Genomic DNA, 20424 nt, shown 5'->3' with positions numbered 1-20424 from the left:
TGTGGCCGTACCATGCGGCTTATGGGATTTTAGTTCCCTGACCAGGGATTGAACCTGGGGCCCTGGCAGTGAGAGTGCTGAATCCTAACCACTGGACCACCAGGGAATTCCCTAAAGGGCAGTTTTTCATATGCTTGTGGCAATTGACATTTTATCCCTGTACAACTTAATCTTATGTGTTTCAGCTCCTAATAATAACTTATTAATCTTTTTGAATATTCCTGTTTCATCCAAAAACATTTATTGGCTGGTTACTCTGAGAGCATAGAGTTAGGAACATCTTAAGTCTGTCTGGGTGAGTTTGCAAAGTCTTCAGAAAGATTATAATTTTTGAGCCTTGAAGAATGAATATATGTTTTCAAAGCCAAAAGAAAAAGAAGCCATCTCTAATGTGGAGAGATTAGCAAGTTCAGTTGCTTAGAGGTGAGAGACATAGCACCTTTGAGAAACTGCAAGTAAGTTCATTTGACTAGAAATGTAGATTTTTTATCTGAAGGCAGTAGGAAATATTGCAGATTTTTAAAAAGTTAATAGACTTTATTTTTTGAACTGCTTTAGATTTACAGCAAAATTGAGCAGAAGGTACAGAGATTTCCCAACTACTCCCTTCCCCCACACTGCATAGCTTCTCCCATTATCAAATCCCCACCAGAATGGTACATTTGTTGCAGTTGTACCTACATTGACACATCATTATCATCCAAAGTTCAACTTCACAGTAGGGTTCACTCTTTTTTTCTTTTTTAAATTTTATTGAAATATAGTTGATGTACAATGTTGTGTTAGTTTCTGGTGTATAGCAAAGTAATTCAGTTATATATATATGGGATACATATAAGATTCTTTTCCATTATAGGTTATTATAAGATATTGAGTATAGTTCCCTGTGCTATACAGTAGGTCCTTGTTGGTTCTCTACTCCATATATAGTAGTGTGTATATCTTAATCCCATACTCCTAATTTATCCCTTCCCTAGGGTTCACTGTTAATATTGTACATTCTATGAGTTTGGACAAATGTATAATGACATGTATCCACCATAATAGCTTCATACAGAGAACTTTCACTCTCCCTAATAAACCTCTGTGCTCTGCCTGTTCATCCTTTCCTCCCTCCTAACCCCTGGCAACCACTGATCTTTTTACTCTCTCCATAGCTTTGCCTTTTCCAGAATGTCATATAGTTGGAATCATGCAGTATGTAGCCTTTGCAGATGGACTTCTTCACTTAATAATATTATTATGCATTTGTTTTCCTCCGTATCTTTTCATGGCTTGAAAGCTCATTTCATTTTGGCACTGAATAATTTTCCTTCATCTGGATGTACCACAGTTTATATATCTGTCTACCTACTAAAGGACATCTTGGTTGCTTCCAAGTTTTGGCAGTTATGACTTCTGTAAACATCCATGTGCAGGTTTCTGTGTGGATGTAAGTTTTCAGTTCATTTGGGAAAATACCCAGGCGTGTGATTGCTGGATCATGTGGTAAGCGTATGTTTAGTTTTGTAAGAAACTGCCAAACTGTTCCAAAGTGGCTGTACTATTTTGCATTCCCACCAGCAATGAATGAGAGCTCCTGTTGCTTCACATCCTCGCCAGCATTTGGTGTTGTCAGTGTTTTGGATTTTGGCCCTTCCAAAAGGTGTGTAGTGGTATCTCATTGTTGTTTTAATCACTGAAGAATTTTAACATGGAAGTGAAACCAAATTTATATGCCTGAAAGGTCCATCTGAAAGCAGTGTGGTCCTTTAAAAGGTGTGGAGGCAGAACTAGAGAAAGAGAAATTGGTTATGAAGCTGTTGCAGTGATTTAGCTAGACATGAAGAGGACCCTAGCATAGGCCCTAGCAAGGGATGGAGAAAAGAGAGAGATTTAAAAGGTGCTTAGAAGCCAAAATGAGAAAGCTTTGATTGAAAGTGTGATGAGGAAGTTAGTCTTAACCCCCATTTGGGGATATTTGGAAATGTGGGGGGGTATTTTTGGTATTGTTATAATGACTGAGGGCTTCTACTGGGATTAGGGGTCTGCTAAATGACCTGCAGTGCATAGGACTTCATTTCCTTACAATGAAAAATTGTGTTTCATTGAGAAATACTGTAGGGTGATGACATTCATTGAGAGAAAAGAAAATGGTAGGTCTATAGTTCAGTTTGAACCCTGTTGAATTTGAGTTGTTTGTGGATATCCAGTTGAAGATGTCCTTAGGCAACTAGATGTAAGAATCTAGAATATAGAAAGAGCGGTTTCAGATTTAGGACTTGTTAGAGATGGTTTGAGCATATAACTTGAAAAAAGGTAAAGGTTTGAAAAATCTGAGAGAAGTAGAGGTGGTTATTGCTGACGTACAGTGTTATAGAACATCAACATTTAATGGACAAATGGAGGAAGAGGAGCAGTAAAAGAAAATAAGGCCAGAGAGGACAGAGGAAAATCAATAGAGTGATACCATTAAAGCTGAGAGAAGCGACAGTTCCATCCAGGAGGTGTACTCAGTTTTGTCAAATACGGCAGAGAGCCAAGTAAATTAAGGACTTAAAGGTTTATTTGGCAACCAGAAGGGCTTGGTGACCCTTCAGATATTACGTTCAGTGGGGTGAGTGACGGAGGTGGACACTAGTTTATAGAATTAAAATGTGTGGTAGGTGAGGAAATTGGACAATGAATGTAGATTACAAAAAGTTCTTGCAACTACCTGAACTTTCAAACATCATATATGTACACTGCTATTCTTATAAGATTCTTAGGTTAGTATATCAGCTGAGAAATGGGCCTTTATAGGTGTCTCATGGTTTACAGTTATTTGAATATTTCATTGTTTCTCATCCTTATTTTCTAAAAATTAATTGAAAAGGGAAAAAATGCTAACACTAGTAATAAGCTTAGTTCTCATAAGTTTAATGCATTTGAAGTGAAGAAGGATATCATTAAGCATGCTAATAACAGCAAATCCTACTATACATGCTAATAAGAGCGATCTTACTGCACTTAAGCCAGACAATTATATGTTTGGTTGGTAAAGAAAAGAATAAAATTAAAGAACCTGGAAGGAATATTTGGTATAGAGCTTTAAAGACTGCAAAGATTGAAAAGGAATTGTGATTAGTTAGGGATTGTTGTCATATTTCTAGTTCTCTTAAAACGTGGGGATCTGAACTTGACTTTCAGACATATTTTCATGAGCACATTAAAAATAAAAGTAGAAGACTCCATGTACTCTCTCAAGATGATCTGTGAAGGGAAGGAGAAAGAGGGTAGCTTGTAAGGGAATGGAGAGATACAAGAAAGATTTATTAAAGATAGGTGATAGGGCTTCCCTGGTGGCGCAGTGGTTGAGAGTCCGCCTGCCGATGCAGGGGACGCGGGTTCGTGCCCCGGTCCGGGAAGATCCCACATGCCGCGGAGCGGCTGGACCCGTGAGCCATGGCCGCTGAGCCTGCGCGTCCGGAGCCTGTGCTCCGCAACGGGAGAGGCCACAACAGTGAGAGGCCCGCGTACCGCAAAAAAAAAAAAAGATAGGTGATAACTTGAGCGTGTTCCTTTGTGGAGGGGAAAGCTGGAAGACAGGGCAAAGTTGAAGATACAGGGAGAGAAGAAAATTAATCAGTAGACCAGATTCCTTGAAAAGGCAGGATGGCATATTGGATCCATAATAATGGTGTTAGGGGCTTAACCTTGGATGGGAGAAGAGGCACCTTTTCCAAGGAAACTTGTTCATTCAGCAGTTTCTGAATGCCTACTGTGTGTTTCAGTCTGCTAGTTTGGGGATATGTAGTCCCTATCCTTGAAGAGGTTAGGGTCTAGTGAAGATGGGGGATTTTTTGCCTTATGTCCTATATGTTTTTTTTCAGGTAGGATGTGAGCCTTTTTGGAGTCTTTCCTAGTCTTTCATGATTCCTCAGATTATCCAGAGTAGTTTGGAGATCATATCTAAAAGGACTTTTAAGTTACTTGGGGTGTAATTTTTCCTGACCTGGAAATGTAAATTTACTCATAAAAGCTTGACCTAACTACTTTAGTTCTTTGAAAGAGATCATAGTTCTTTCTCTCTGTTGTTATGACGGATATAGTTTTTTGTCATGTAATATTGCTTCTTTATCCTTATCGGCTCCAAAACCAGTTAAATGGTCATTTATATCCTCTTCATCAAACTTTTAAAAAGACAAATCTTAGTTTATTATTAATTTAACATTTTTAATATTCTTAATGGTCTCCTTGAGGATCAGTCAGCCAACAACTTGGAGCGTAAGATGGGTTAGGATTGTGGGTAGTAATTCTTTGCATTACAGCTTATACGTGTACCTCAGTGATTTACAGCTGCGGGCAGTTTTGCCTCCCAGGGGACCTTTGTGAATATGTGGAGATACTTTTGGTTGTCACCACTGGGGATGGGGCAGAACTGCTACTGGCATCTAGTGGATAGAGGCCAGGGATGCTGCTAGTGCTGTAATGCACAGGACAGCTTCCCACAGCAAAAAATTATCTGCCCCAAAATGTCAAAAGTGCTGAGGTCAAGAAATACTGGTGTACATTAATATTTGAATACTTATGAGCTGGTCAAACATGCTTACCTACGTTATCTTATTTAAACTTCAGAAACCCCTTATGAGGTAAGTGATATCCTTCTTGCCCTGAAGGCACCATTCATTTGTGATGGAAGCAGGATACAAAGCTTGGACTTAACTCTATAGGAAATTTTTATTATGTAAGTATTCAGGACACAAGCCTTTTTTTTTTTTTTTTTTTTTAAAGGCTATCTTTTGTCTTACCTGGTGTTTTTTTTTTCAGAGACAAATATTCCTGACATTTGAAGTATATAATTTATTTTTAATATTACAGATCTAGAAATGGCCATTGCCTACTGGAATTTAGTGCTTAATGGAAGATTTAAATTCTTAGACTTATGGAATAAATTTTTGTTGGTAAGTTCATATTTTCTGCAGTTTGGTGTTTTCTCTAAACTTTTGCTTTATTTGAAGATAAATTAACATTTTAAAGCATAACTAACTCATTTCAGAGCATGTAATGGACATAGAATGAAAAATTTGATTTCCAGAATTTTATTACATAGGTTGTTTTGCATTCTTGTATTTGGCATCATCTGGACTGTTTTTTTGAAACTCTTTTTAGTGATTTGGATGCTTCTTTTTTTTTTTTAATAGGAACATCATAAACGATCAATACCGAAAGATACTTGGAATCTTCTTTTAGACTTCAGTACAATGATTGCAGATGACATGTCTAATTATGATGAAGAAGGTAATGAACATTTTGCTCTATCAGTTTTTTGAAAAATTTGTCTTCTTTTATCACACACTCTTGAACTTCTTGTCTACTTCTGTTTTTCTTGGAGTTAATTTCCTTCTTCTGAGCTTTTATTTGTGCTCTTCTGAATGTATGAAATGCCTTCATCCTCTTTACCAATCTGCATTGTTTCCTTAAATACCAATTTTGTGTATTCATGTCTTCCAGAAAGGCATGAGTACTTTTCATCCATGTTTTAGATTTTCAGTTTACTTTAGGAACCTATTCTTTTCTTAATGTACTTTTATAGTACTTGTATATGTATTTTTTGTTGTTGTCTGTTTGTTTTGTCTGTGAACTTGATTGTAAACTCCTTAAGTTTAGTGACCTTGTCCAAATGGAAACAGACTTTAGTTTCCTACTGTAGTACTCTTGGCATTCAGTAAATATTCACTGATTGAATGCTTTTCTGCTGTTTCTTCATGTATGTATAAGGATGATTTTGCCATCCACTATCAGGACATGTGCTTTTGTTTTTCTGGAACTGGCAGTGATTTACATTCGTTTCTTCACGCATACTTACCTAGTTCCCTTTGAGAATTAGCAGGATTTTTTTTTTTTGATATTGTTGAATAGGCAGAGGTATTTTTTGAAAAATCTCTAGTAACCTTGGTCTCCTTAAAAGTGTCCTGGAACTACTTAATGTAACCAAAGATAATGTTATTTCCTTATCTTTGTTTTCATTGTCATGTATGGTCTTCTTTAAGAAGTGAGAAATGACTGATAATTGATAATTGTGCTTTCTGTTAGACCTTACACAAAACTGAAGAACTTCCTGATTTGGAGGTTGGCATAGAGAAGAGGCATGTATAGAGGCATGCATATATGTAATTTAACATCCTTTAGTAATTTATTATCATGAAATAGGTTAGAGTTTGATCCTTGCTGTTAATTTCCTTTGTAAGATTGCCACAAAGTGCAAAAAAAGATTAACTCCAACATACTGTACTTTCAGCAGCACTGGCAGCATGTCATCATATCAAGGTCAGATTTGACTAAATTACTTCAGTGGCCTGGCTTCAGTGACCTTCAGAAAACCATAATATTATTAGTTACCAGAAGGGTTATTTTTTTATCATTCAAGGAATTATCAAGTATTGGAATAATAGAGAAGAGAGAAAGGAATACTCTAGGTAGAAACTCTAAAGAGCTAGAAATTTGGAAGTCCTATTAGTGGGAATACTTATAATGACATACTTTAACAATTATGGGGAAGATATTTTAAAAAAATAAAGGATTCTATTAAAATGTTAGCCTTATTTCTGCTTTTCTTTCTTTCTTTTCTCCCATTCCCGTCCCCCACCCCCCCCCCACCCACAGGAGCATGGCCTGTTCTTATTGATGACTTTGTGGAATTTGCACGCCCTCAAATTGCTGGGACAAAAAGTACAACAGTGTAGCACTAAAGGAACCTTCTAGAATGTACATAGTCTGTACAATAAATACAATGGAAAATTGCACAGTCAATTTCTGCTGGCTGGACTGAACTGAAGATCAATCCTCACAATTCAGACTGAGGGTTGAGACAAAACTTTAAGGATACATCTTGGACCATATCGTATTTCATTCTTCTAATGGTGGTTTGGGCTTGTCTTCTAGTCTGGGCCGCTTTAAACATTTATTATTCCAACATTGTGGATTTCATCTTATATCTGTGGACCATCCTAGTTTATTCTCCCATAAGTCTTAGAAGCTTTATGGTGATTCTTTTGAAGTTTCCATTCTTGCATAAAGCACAATGCTGTCTTCATCAGAAAACAGTTTGGCATAAGAATTAAACATGTGAACATCACAATTTATAAAAACTTCTTAAATATATGCTTTGGGCTAGTTGCAAAGACTATGCTGATAGCACTTCCAGTGAGAGTGATATATTTAAGTGCACCAGATCTGGAATGGTGTTTTGGTATGGGGGGATTTTTTTTTTCCTGGCAAATCACATGTATTGTTAACGTGAGTAGAGTATCTGTTGAAAAAAAAGTCAAAATAACCAACGTGAAAAATTTTTAGGGTAACTTGGTGTGCCTACCCAAAATTTTACTGTGTTTTAGACCCTCGATTTCAGAAGGTTCCACAGAACTAGTCTGCACTTATCTTACCCATGTTTATATATAGTTGTCTTACAGGGGGTTTTATTTAGAAAAACATCTGCATAATGTTAGATTCTACTCCTGTTTACATTATGCACTCCATAATTGGATTTCATTATGATTTTGAAACGCTTATATGCCTGTCGAGTAAGTTAAACTATTTAATTTGTTTTGAATGTTTTAGATTGCTACATAATACAATATTCTAAATTTAGGCATGAGGGTTTATTTTTGTTTTTTGGGGCTTTTTGGTCAGCACACTATGGAACACAAATGAAATTCTCTTAATTTATAAGAAGATAGTAGGAATTAAATTTTGAAAATGGTTGTAATGAGCCATAAAGTTCAATTCTTATAATATAGGTACTGCTCTTTCAGACAAATAGTCCATTTTTGATGACTTCTTATTTTGTTGAAGTTGCTTTAACTGCTAATCACTGTGGTTGCCAAATATTTCAGGAGCAAAGATTTTCAAGCAGGCATGCACTTGATGCAAAGTACCAATCTGGCTTCTATTTTCATAAATTATTTAATTTTTACTGTTCTTTGTTTCACTCAGATTAGCTCAGTTTTCACATCAAAGCAGAACTCTGTCTTGTATTTTTTTTTTTCTTCATTACAAGACCCATGAACTGCTTTCATGCTGAAAATGCTCATTTCTTTGTTCACTTCTTGACCTGTGAAGAAGGGTTTATTGCTTTCTTAAACATTTCTATAAGGCAGGTTAAAAAATGTAAAATTTCTGATATTGGATGACTGGTTTTTAGCAGGAGTAGATTTTGCTTGGTGTATCCAGGCACTCTAAGTTCTAATGTTGAAATTATCAAAGGTATGTACTTCAGAATAGCAGTACATTATAAGGTGTATGCGGAAATGATTTTAAGAAACAATGATATATTAAAACTACTTTTTATTTACGATTTTGAAATTGACTAGAAAGCTTTCCCCATAGATATTAATATTCTAATCATAACTTTAATTCAAGAATATGATTCTATCAAAAGAAAATTTTGAAAATTTCTATTCAGGTTACTGGAATTGGTTATTAAAAAAAGAAAAGAAAAACGAAGAATCCTGCTGCTTTCAGTATTTCCTGATTTCATATTTGTAAATATTAAGAGGAACTTCAATTATGAAAAATTTTTAAAAGATATATATATATAAATGTACTATTTTGTTTCCTGTCTTGAAGATTTTGAGTTATGGTATTGTTTTTGAATTGATTAATTAATTCCGGTATGCTGTGTTTTGAAATGAGATCCGATTAGCTTTTTTCCCCCAATATAAATTGTTTTTCATAAAAGTCTGATATTGATTCGTGGCCTAGTGCCTTGGGTTTTACAGACTTTTCCTTTTAAATGCAAGACCTTTTCAACAAAATAGTGTTTGTCATCAGTTTGGTACTAAACATTTATAATTACTATGTAATTATAAACAGAAAAATACATAGAGCTTTGAATATAATCATGTAGCATAAAAGTTAAGGTTGTTAACTCTATGATGGCATCTTAGAATTAAACAATACTGTTACTAGGGCTGAAAAGAGAAGACTGATTTAATGTGGTGTGGTTATTCTGAGGATACATGTCTGGTTACAGGGAATATTTTGTACTAAAAAATGCTTACACATAATGGCCATGTGTGTGTGAGTGTGTGTGAAAGAGAGAGATTGACAGGTTGAAAGAGGCACACATGCTCACACACACACACACACACGCACACACACACACACACACAACTTGAATTGCTTTAATTCATTAGTGTTTCAGTCTTCATTCTGGTAAACTCCCCATGCTGATTCTTTGTTTTAAACTGAACCACAGGTACAGTTTCCTTTTTGCCAAATGTCAAAACAGGTACACATTTTACAATGTAATGCTTTTTAAATAGTAAAGTGTATAAAATTAGAAGTGCCCACATATAAAAATACTTGAGATCAAGATTATCTTTAGTGACTATCATCTGCATATCTCTGTAAGTTCAATTGTGTTTCTTACATCCCTGTCATATTACCAACAGAGGCAATAAAAGCTTCAGTGAAATTGCCATGACTAAATCTTTTCACATATTATTTCAGTGTAATACTTTTAAAGACTAAAATATACCGGAAAACTTTTCCAGAAAGGATAATTATTTATGGAAAGAGCATTATAATGGCAAGTTTTGGGGAGAAAAGACATGCCAAGTCTTGTTTACTACATTTAAAATGTTTACAACTATACTGGGCTGCTTTATTTAATTAATAGTACTGTAGTTGTGTAATACGGCTTTGTAAGTATGTGTTCTTCATTAGACTTTTAAAAAGTTTTAATGAGAGAAAGAAAACTTAATAAAATAACATGGGAAATCTTTTATATAATATGCTTACTGGGGAATTCTTATTTAAGCAAGGTATACTATTTTTTTTCCTCAGAAAGATTTAAGTGAATGAAGTGTTCATCTATTTTTTATTTGACGATAATCAAGAGGTTTGAGTAGTTGTAGCCAGTTTAATGTGCACTTTGCTTAGATTTTTAAAAACATGTTACAATGAAGACTACGTATTGTAAACCTTCTGTAACTTTTACGTATGAATGACAGAAGAAAGTTAAACCTAATGAAAGAATTTTGGAATAAAAGAAAGTGGTGCTGGGGAAGTTTATTATAGTTCACGAAGTATGCCTTTGTAAACCTGAATCAACTTTTAGCAAGAATTAATTTATGGAGTTCTAAATGTTAAATTGTGTATATTTAATAGAAAATACTTACTTGACACCTCAGCAGTTTTCTTTAAATGTTACTTTATACTTTTAACAATATGATTTATATTGCATACATAGATGTTTTGATAAGATTTTATCAAATTTGATAATGTAATGATAAAATGTTTTTAAAATGTGAACTATTTAACATATAACTTAATATCTGAGGACGCAATACCTGAATTGTGATTTCTACGTAATGTGATAATTAGGGTTCAAATTATGGCTCATCATTTAATTGATTATAAACGAGTATATTTCTAAACTCTTTACTTGCCTCCATTTTTACAATCATATAGCAATAATTTCTATTTTTATTTTATAAAAATGTGGTGAAGTTATATATCATGATACCTTTACCTTTGATTTCTGAAGGGGAAGGGGTTTATATTTTGTAGTTGATAAATTTGAAAATTCCTAATAGTACAAATCCCCTTTTCCAGGTTTACCCTTACTATTTGTCCCTATTTTGGTTGAATATTTGCTTGATTTGTACCTGATTCTGGAGGCAGATAGTCCTGTTTTTTTTTTTTTTTTTCTTAATTCATAATACAGTTACATAAATGGTTTTACCAGAGCATTCTTGCCATCTATTTTCTTTACTGCCTGTTGGGTAATTGGCATTTCTTACTGACAAACTCATTTATTTGACACTTTTCCACTAGGCTCAGTGTTTTGTGTTAATGTGGCTTTTGACTTCTCTTTTGTTGGTCTTTTTTTAATCTGTCATAATAAGGAAATTATGATAAAATGTGCACAGCCTTTCTAGTAGATGGAATTCCCAAAAAGTAATGTCTTCATTTATGGAGTTTTAAAGACAAATTATTTGGGGAATCATTTTATAATTAATCCATTTTAAAAATTGAGTTCCTAATATATTTTTAATCAAGTATATCCAAGTTTTTCTTAAAAGTATTGCTTATGTATTTTCAGCTTACCTTTTCTGTATTTGTGCTGTGCAGAAGTCAGTGTAGCTTGTAACTTAAAGCACTTGTTTTCAAGCCATACCTTGAGGCTGCTGTATTTATGAGGTTGGAAGCTTTCTATTTTATCTCTTGTAGGTTATTGGCGTTTCATATGAGATTTGGTTTGGGGGGAAAGTGTTTGGTTAAAACAATGTTTGTTTTAATGACTGGCTTATAGGGAACATAACCTCTTTGGCAGATTTTTCAGTGGAATGGGAAGAGATGGAGTCAGAATCCATCAAATAAGTTTAAAACAATAATTTTTAACCAAAATAGTGAAAACAAAGCTTGATTTTGAAACTTCATTGTTTCAAAGTTTGGAAACTTAACAGACGGCAGCATGTGAGTAACTTAATGAACAAAGCAAAGAAAAAAAGGATAATATTCATTTTATATTTAGAATGTATATATGTATTTAGGTAGATGTTTAATTTAACTAAATTTTTATTTCAGGTTATGAGATATTTTAAGAAAACATTGGATCTAATGGAAAACTTGAGCGGTGCCAAATGAGATTTTTACGGAAACGAACACTGTAGGGCATAAGTTTAAGGGAAAACAAAATGGCTAAGGGGAAATACTAAGGAAAGCTCTAGACAGTGATTTTTGTCACATAGTTACATGACACAGAGCTTAAAGAGCAATATTTGATCAGTAAGGTTTAGAGATGTGTGTACTTGGAATCCTTTGAAAATAGCCAGTTTAGTTTTCAATATTCTTTTTTTTTTCAATATTCTTAATCCTGAGAGTATGTTAGAATTAAATATATTGAAATTATATGAAATGAAAGCCAGAGCTTTAAAATACTCATTCTTAAGACTTTATTGTGATGGTACTCAACAACAACTTTATTGAGCTATAATTTACACACCGTAAAATCCACCCATTGTAAGTGCATAATTCAGTGTTTTTAGTAAATTCATGGAGTTGCAAAACCATCATCACAATCCAGTTTTAGAGAATTTCCATCAGCCCATAAAAGTTGCCCTCCTGGTCCTTTGCAGTTAGTTCCTGTTCCTACCCCAAGCCCCAGGTAGCCAAACTAATCTGTTTCTATAAATTTTCCCTGTCTAGAAATTACCTGTGAATAGAACCATACAATTTGAAGACTTTTGTATCTGGCTTATTTCCCTTGGCATAATGTTTCTGAGGTTCATCCGTGTTATAGCATATACCTGTACTTTAGTTCTTTTAGTTGCTATATAGTATTCCATTGTATGGATATACTACATTTTGTTTATTCATTCACCAGTCGGACATTTGGATTGTTTACATTTTTGGTTATGAATAGTAACTCTGTGAACATTCCCCGTTATTTGTCATTGTGTGGACATATATTTTAATTTCTTTTAGGTAGATTCCTAGGAGTGTAATTGTCCGGTTGTTTGGAAATTTTGTTTGACTTTCTAAACTGCCAAACTGTTTTCCAAAGTGGCTGTACCATTTAAAAATATTCCTATCACAATGCATAAGGGTTGCAGCTTCTCTAAATCCTTGTGAATGTTTATTATTGTTACTATTATTATTGTCATTCTGGTGGATATGTATCTTAAGTGTGCAAGTTATATATATATATCTAGCTATCCTAATTGACATGTCTGTAGGATGTGCAATTTGGGTAAGTATTGGGTTGGCCAAAACGTTCGTTTGGGTTTCCCATACGATGTAATGGAAAATCCCCAATGAACGTTTTGGCCAACCCAACATAAGGTGGTCTGAGAGATTGCTGTAAAATTACTTGCAATGTACTTATACTTACTTGAAGGCAGTATTTTCTGTAACCAGTGAGGGTAGTTATACCCTTCCAGTGGGAGTTCCAGTCCCTTAGTGAACTCTGGTGAGGAGATAAACTGTGTAGGTAAAGAGTGATGCTGATGGCTGTTGCTTTGTGCTATTGTGTGTACGGTGATTGATATAACTACCCAGTTAGCCTGTGACTGGTGGTAATACTTAAAACGTTGTATACGTAATTTGTACAGATATGTCAGTCTCATTATTAATTTTCTCAGAGCTCTTTTGCTTTGAGAAATTAATTTCTTAAGTTTGTAAAACTTTAGTTGATTCTGTTTAGTTGCTGCCAGCCACCTGTGCTCTTAATACATAGTGGACATTGGCGTAGTGTTTATTTTATTTTTAATGCTAAATTTCAGAATATACAAAATAGTATGATGAACTTACTTCAATGTAGTCAATTCATGGCCGATCTTGATTTATCTATATGCCACCCATCTTCCCAACCCTGATTTATTTTGAAGCAAATCCCAGGTAGCAAATAGTTTCATTTGTAAATATTTCAGTTATGTATGTCTGAAAGAAAAAGCTCTTAAAGATAACCACAATACTGTTATCACACTTAAATGTTAACAATTTATTAGTAATTATTCAGTTAGCATTTAAAATTGCCTCATAATTAATTTTCCAGTTCAAGTCAGGTTTCAAATAAGGTCCATATGTTGCATATATCTCTGAATTTCTTTTAACTTATGGATCCCCGTACCTGCCTCTCCTCAGCTCGGAATTCATTTGTTTGAAAATGCAGTGGTTGCTTTAAATTTTTAAACTTCTATGCAATTATATTTAAGGTGACATTTGATGTACTTAATCAAAAAATACTGTTAACTTGAAAATATTTTGGAAGTTAATGAAGTGTGGTCTAGAAAGCCACAATAATTGTATCAACAGACATTACCTTAACTTTAAAATATAACGGGACTTGTATCCAGAATATATAAAGAACTCTTACAACTTAAGAATAGAAAGACAACACAATTTACAAATGAGCAAAGTATTTGAATAGACCTTTCTCCAAAACGTATATACAAATGGCTAATGAGCACATGAAAAAATGCTCAACCTCATTAGTCATTAGGGAAATGAAAATCAAAACCACAGTGAGTTATCACTTCACACCTTCAAGGATTACTTTAATAAAAATGGACAAGTGTTGAGGAGCATGTACATGAATAGGAACCCTTGTACATTGGTGAGAATGTAACATGGTGCAGCAGCTGTGGAACACAGTTTGGCTGTTCCTCAAAAAGTTAAACATAGAGTTAACATATGACTCAGCAATTCCACTCCTACAAATAGACTTGAAAACATATTCATATTCCAGTCCCTGGTAACCACTATCTTACTTTGTGTGTCTATGAATTTGATTATTTTAGGTACTTCATGTAAATGAAATCACACAGTATTTATCTTTTTTGTGATTGGCTTGTTTCACTTAGCATAATGTCCTCAAGCTTCACCCTTGTTGCAGAATGTGACAGGAATTCATTCCGTTTAAAGGCTGAATAATATTCCATTGTAAGTATATATCACATTTTATTTTGCTTATCCATTTATCTGTCAGTGGACATTTGGCTATTGTGAACAGTGCTGCTGCGAACATACATGTGCAAGTATCTCTTAGAGATCCTTTCAGTTCTTTAGGTTACATGCCCAGAAGTGCTGTTGCTGGATCTTATGGCAGTTCTAGTTTAACATTTTGTGGAACTTCTATACTGTTTTCCACAGCAGTCACACCATTTTACAATCCTACCAACAGTGCACAAGGGTTCCAGTTTCTCCACATCTTCATCATTACTTATGTCCTCCCTCCCTTCCCTTTTTTTTTTTTTATACTAGACATCCTAATGGATATGAGGTAATATCTCATTGTGGTTTTGAATTGCATTTCTCTGGTTAGTGATATTGAGCATCTTTTCACATACTTGTTGGTCATTTGTATATCATCTTTGGAAAGATGACTATTCAAGTCTTTTGCCCATTTTTGAATTGGGTTATTTGATTTTTTTGGTGTTGAGTTGTAGGAGTTCTTTTGATATTCTAGATATTAAGCATTTGGCCTTATGTTATTAAGTCCAATGTGTCTATATTGATTTTCTGTCTGGATGATTGATAAAAATGGGATATTGAAGTCCCCTACTATTATTATATTGCTGTCTATTTCTCTCTTTAGATTTCTTCTTTTATTTTGCTTTATATTAAAACAAAATAAGGGTTTGTGTGTATGTGTATGGAATCTTGGATTTTCAACATGAAAGATAATATCTGCAAACATAATTTTTCTTCTTTCCAATTTCAATGATTTTTAATTCTTTTTCTTTCCTAATTGCTCTGACTAGGACTTCAAAAAACATGTAGAATAGAAGTGGCAAGAGTGGGCATCCTTGTCTTGTTCCTGATCTTAGAGGAAAAGCTTTGCATCTTTTACCATTGAAGTATAATGTTAGCAGTAGGATTTTCCTATATGGTCTTTATTATGCTGAGGTAGTTTCCTTCTATTCCTGATTTGTTGATTTTTTCTTGCGGGGGGGGGCGGTGTCAGGAAAGGGTGTTGAGTCTTATCAAATGCTTTTCTGCATCAATTAATATGATCATGTGGTTTTTGTCCTTCACTCTGTTAATGTGGTATATTAGAATGATTGATTTTCATGTGTTGAACCATCCTTGCATTCCAGGAATAACTCCCACTTTGTCATGTTGTATAATTCCTACTGGAACTCTCCACAGAATGTAATCACTAAATGTTATACCTCTTTAAGTCTCTTTATTATTGTTGGGTGTCTGTTGCAGCAGTATGGCCGTATCTAACTACTACATGCACTGAATGTGAAAGTTTTCGAAGGGAAACAAGAAAAATTATTGAATTGGATCCTCAGGTACTTTTTACTTCCAGGCTCATTAACAAATCTGTAACTTGCTTAGAGACATGAGGAAGAGAAAGTTTAGCTCACTGGTTCACAAACTTTAGTGTATCTAAGTTTTTTAGTTTACTTATTTTTAAGGTAACCACCTTAGTCCTACTTCTGGAGATTCTGAATTGGTTCAGCAGGGCCAGAGCTCCAAAAGAAAAGGAGCCACCCATGTGATCTAGATCTAGCAGAGAACAGTAGTTCAAAGTCCCTGAGTCACGAATGAACTTGGCAAGTTTGAGGAATGGAAGGTAAGGCAGTGAGGTGGCACAGTGGCTGAGGAGCAGAGTGCCATGAGATGAGAAGAGGCAGGCAGGAGGCACATCACGTATGATTTTGTGAACTAACACAAGGGGTCTGAATTCCTAAGTGCAATGAGACACCTTTGGAGATTTTAAAACAGGGAAGAAAAAATTTTTGAGTTTTGCTTTTAAAAGATGACTGGCTGCTGTGTGGAGAATGGTTTCCAGGGAGTTAGGCGGTTGCTGTCTAGACTAGAGGTGATGCTCCTTTGAACTAGTGTGACAGTGATAGAAGAGAGGTTGGCAGACTAGGGATATATTTTAAAGGTGGCATCAATTTAATGATGGATTGTATGTTGGGGGGAGGGAAGGAAATATGTCTAGTTGGAACAATTGTGTGGATGATGGTGTCATTTATCATAATGGGAAACAGATTAGAAATGGAGGGGGGGATCAAGTATTCTGTTGTTAGACATGAATGTTTCTTATTCTCTCAAACAAGTAAAAATAAGTATAGCCAGATAGTTTTAGTGCCTCCAATCTGGGTGCTATTAGCATTTTTGGGTAGGACAGTTCTGCATCGGAGCTGTACATTTTACCACAGGAAATAAAAAGCTGCCCCCCAATGTGATGGTCTACATTGCGCACACATTTTTAAATGCCAGGTAGGGTAGTTCTACTACAGGTTGTACCTCTGGTGTACCTTTGCTCGTGCAAGGGGTCTTTACACCCTTACATGTGTCTTTTCTCAGGCGATGGACACTAAAAAATACAACTTATACCGTGAATTCTGTTAAAATTTTTTATATTAAAGTTCTTATAAAAGATGTTGCATTATGAACTGGCACCTTAGTCCACTCTACTTTGTGCAGGCCGGTTCATTCTATTATTCTCATTCTTTATCCTTCTTATGCCACCACTGTGAATCCACAATTAATTTTACATTTTTACTAACAAGAAATTTACAATATTGGAAAATGTACCATATAAAAATCACAATCTAGTGATACTTGTTAGTTTTTGAGAAAGCACAGATCTGGAAATAATGAAGCATGTTGGAAATGGTAAAATTAGATAAATATAAAATGCTTAAAAATTTTTAATATAATTCTGTTTAAAGCAAAAAGTGTTTAGTTGGGCTTATAAGATGTAAAAGTAAAATACATGACAATAGTACAAAGGATTGGATGAGGAATAAATGGAATTTTACTGTTGGAAGATTCTTATAAATGAAGTGGTATAATAAATACAGACTGGTTCAATGTAAGGATGACGTACTATAAGTCATAGGAGTTACCACTGAAAACAGGTATAAGCAAAAAGCCACAATAGGAGATTGAATGCTAAAAAGTAATCCAAACGAAGGCAGAAAAGGAATAAGAAACGCACAAGAAGAGGTGGAATAGAGAAGAAAGAGCAAGATGGAAAGTTTAAATACAAATATATCAGTAATCATATTGAACATCAGTGGGCTTAAACATTCCAATTAAAAGAGGCTGTTGGAACAGATAAAAAGCAAGGCCCAAGTAGAGGCTTTATACAAGAGTCATGCTTTAAATATAAAGACACAGATGGGCTAGAAGTAAAAGGATAGAAAAAGATGTACTATGTAAACAAGCATAAGAAAAGTAGTGTGGCTGTGTTAATAAAAGGTATAAAAAAAGGACATTTCATATTGATAAAAGGATCAATTTTATCAAAATGTAATCCTAAATATGTATGTACCTTCAAAATGTATGAAGCAAAAAATGACTGTTAATAAAAGGTATAAAAAAAGGACATTTCATATTGATAAAAGGATCAATTTTATCAAAATGTAATCCTAAATATGTATGTACCTAATGTACCTTCAAAATGTATGAAGCAAAAAATGATAGAAATGGGAAAATCCACAATTACTGTTGGAGATTTTACTACTCATTTAGTAATTGATAGACTTGATCAAAAGCCACACACACACACACACACACGTATACACACACACACGTATGAATATAGATTTGAAAATCACAACTAATTGATGTTTGTAGAACATATTCAGCAACTGTAGAATACTAATTTTATAGCTGTTACATGCTACATATTCTATAGCATGGTGGAATTTCGACTGGGATTACATTGAATGTATAGATCAATTTAGGAAGAACTGAAATCTTGACAATATTGAGTCTTCCTATCCATGAACATAGAATAACTCTATTTAGATCTTTGATATCATTCATTAGATCCTCATACAGATTGTATGCATATTTTGTTAGATTTGCACCTAATATTATTTTTGAGGTCCTAATGTAAATGGTATTGTGTTTTTAATTTCAAGTCTCACTTGCTCATTGCTGGTAAATAAAAAAGTGGTTGACTTTTGTATGTTAACCTTCAACGTACAAAGTTGTTATAATCAATTATTAGTTCCAGGAGTTGGTTTTTTTTTTGGTCAATTCTTTTGGATTTTCTTCATAGATGATCATGTCGTCTGTGAACAAAGGCAGTTTTATTTTTTTCTTGTTGCATTACCTGGAACTTCCAGTGTAACGTTGAAAGGAGTAGTGGGAGGAGATATCTTTGTCTTGTACCTGATCTTAGTAGGAAAGCTTTGATTTTGCACTGTTAAGTATGTTAGCTGTAGGTTTTTGTAGATATTCTTTATCAAGTTGAGGAAATTCCCCTCTATTCCTAGTTTACTGGGTGTTGGATTTTGTCAAGTGCTTTTTCTGCATCTGTTGATAGGATCATGTAATTTTTCTTCTTTAGCCTTTTTTGTTTGTTTTTTATTTTTTTGGGTGTGAGGCACAGCTTTCAGGATCTTAGTTCCCTGACCAGGGATCAAATCCGTGCCCCCTGCAGTGGAAGCACGAGTCCTAACTACTGAACTGCCAGGGAATTCCCTAGCCTGTTGATGTGACATTAATTGGTTTTTTTGTTTCAGTTTTATTAAGATATAATTTACATAGAACACTATATAAGTTGAAGGTGTACAGCATAATGGCCTGACTTTGACTTCATTAATTGATTTTCAAATGTTGAATGAGCCTTGCATACCTGGGATAAATTGGATTTGATTTACTGATTATATATATATATATATATATATATATATATATACACACGTACACACACATATTTGTTTTACCATTTTTATAAACTTATTTGAACAAATTTGACATATAACGTGTAAATTTAAGGTGCACAGTGTTACTTTGATACATTTATATATTGTAATATAATTGTTATAGTGATTTATCACATTACATAATTTTAGGACAATATTATTATCTATGTTCATTATACTGTGCGTTAGATCTCTTTGGCTTATGACTACGTGCTACAAGCTTGTATCCTTAAACACCATCAATCTTATCCCGCTGTCCCCCAATCCCCTAATAACTACCATTTTACTCTTTTTCTTAAAAAATAGGTTTGACTTTTTTAGATTCTATGTATAAGTGATATTGTATAATACTTGTCTTCCTCTGTCTGACTTATCTCACTTAGCACAATAAGCTCAAGATCCGTTGAAGTGGCAGGATATCCTTTCTCATGGCTGAATAATATTCCATTGTGTATATGTACCATATCTTTTTTTATCCATTCATCCATTGATGGGCATTTGGGTTGTTTCCATATCTTTGCTATTGTGAATGATGCTGCATTTAACAAGGAAGTGCATTTTTCTTGTCAGAATCCTGTTTTCATTTCCTTTGGGTATATACCAAGAAGTGGAACTGCTGGATCAAATGTTAGATCTATTTTTAATTTTTTAAGTAAACTCCATACTGTTTTCCATAGTGGTTGGACCTATTTACGTCCCCATCAACAATGTATTAGGGTTTCCTTTTTACCACACCCTCACTAGCACCTTTTTTCTCTTGTCTTCTTGATGATAGCTATTCTGACGTGTGACATGATATCTTACTGTGGTTTTGATTTCCATTTCCCTGATGACTAGTGACGTTAAACATCTTTTCATGTGCTTGTTGACTATTTTGATGTCCTATTTGGAAAAATGTGTATTAAATTCTGCCCATTTGTTAATTAGATTTTTGTTACTTTTTAACATCTTTATTGGAGTATAATTGCTTTACAATATTGTGTTAGTTTCTGCTGTATAACAAAGTGAATCAGCTATATGTATACATATATCCCCATATCCCCTCCCTCTTGCATCTCCCACCCTCCCTGTCCTACCCTCCCTAACCCACCCTTCTAGGTGGTCAGAAAGCACCAAGCTGATCTCCCCATACAATGCAATTCTTTTTTTTTTTTAGATCCCATATATATGTGTTAGCATATGGTATATGTTTTTCTCTTTCTTACTTACTTCACTGTATGACAGATTCTAGGTCCATTCACCTCATTACAAATAACTCAATTTCGTTTCTTTT

The 20424-nt window shown here is 34.3% G+C and overlaps 1 protein-coding gene and 1 non-coding gene across 3 annotated transcripts in view; one reads left to right on the top strand and one right to left on the bottom strand.

Moving 5' to 3' along the window:
* DCUN1D1 (defective in cullin neddylation 1 domain containing 1) overlaps positions 1-9440 on the top strand; it is a 30148-nt gene extending 20708 nt beyond the window's left edge. The window contains exons 5-7 of one of the 2 annotated variants that reach the window (XM_024767743.1): positions 4840-4922; positions 5163-5259; positions 6625-9440. In XM_024767743.1, coding sequence (XP_024623511.1) covers positions 4840-4922; positions 5163-5259; positions 6625-6704 — 260 coding nt within the window. In that variant the 3' untranslated portion in view covers positions 6705-9440. Of the gene's footprint in view, positions 1-4839; positions 4923-5162; positions 5260-6624 lie in introns of those variants that run through there. The other variant, XR_003006252.1, reaches the window with a different exon arrangement.
* TRNAE-CUC (transfer RNA glutamic acid (anticodon CUC)) lies at positions 34-106 on the bottom strand. Its single transcript has one exon. It is a non-coding gene; the product is annotated as a tRNA-Glu (tRNA).
* Positions 9441-20424: the final 10984 nt, after the last annotated feature.

This window comes from Neophocaena asiaeorientalis, unplaced genomic scaffold (assembly GCF_003031525.2).
Source record: "Neophocaena asiaeorientalis asiaeorientalis breed wild unplaced genomic scaffold, Neophocaena_asiaeorientalis_V1.1 scaffold225, whole genome shotgun sequence".
Lineage (NCBI taxonomy): Eukaryota > Metazoa > Chordata > Mammalia > Artiodactyla > Phocoenidae > Neophocaena > Neophocaena asiaeorientalis.
The sequence above is the reverse complement of the archived record's forward strand: the minus strand, read 5'-3'. Positions and strand labels throughout refer to the sequence as shown.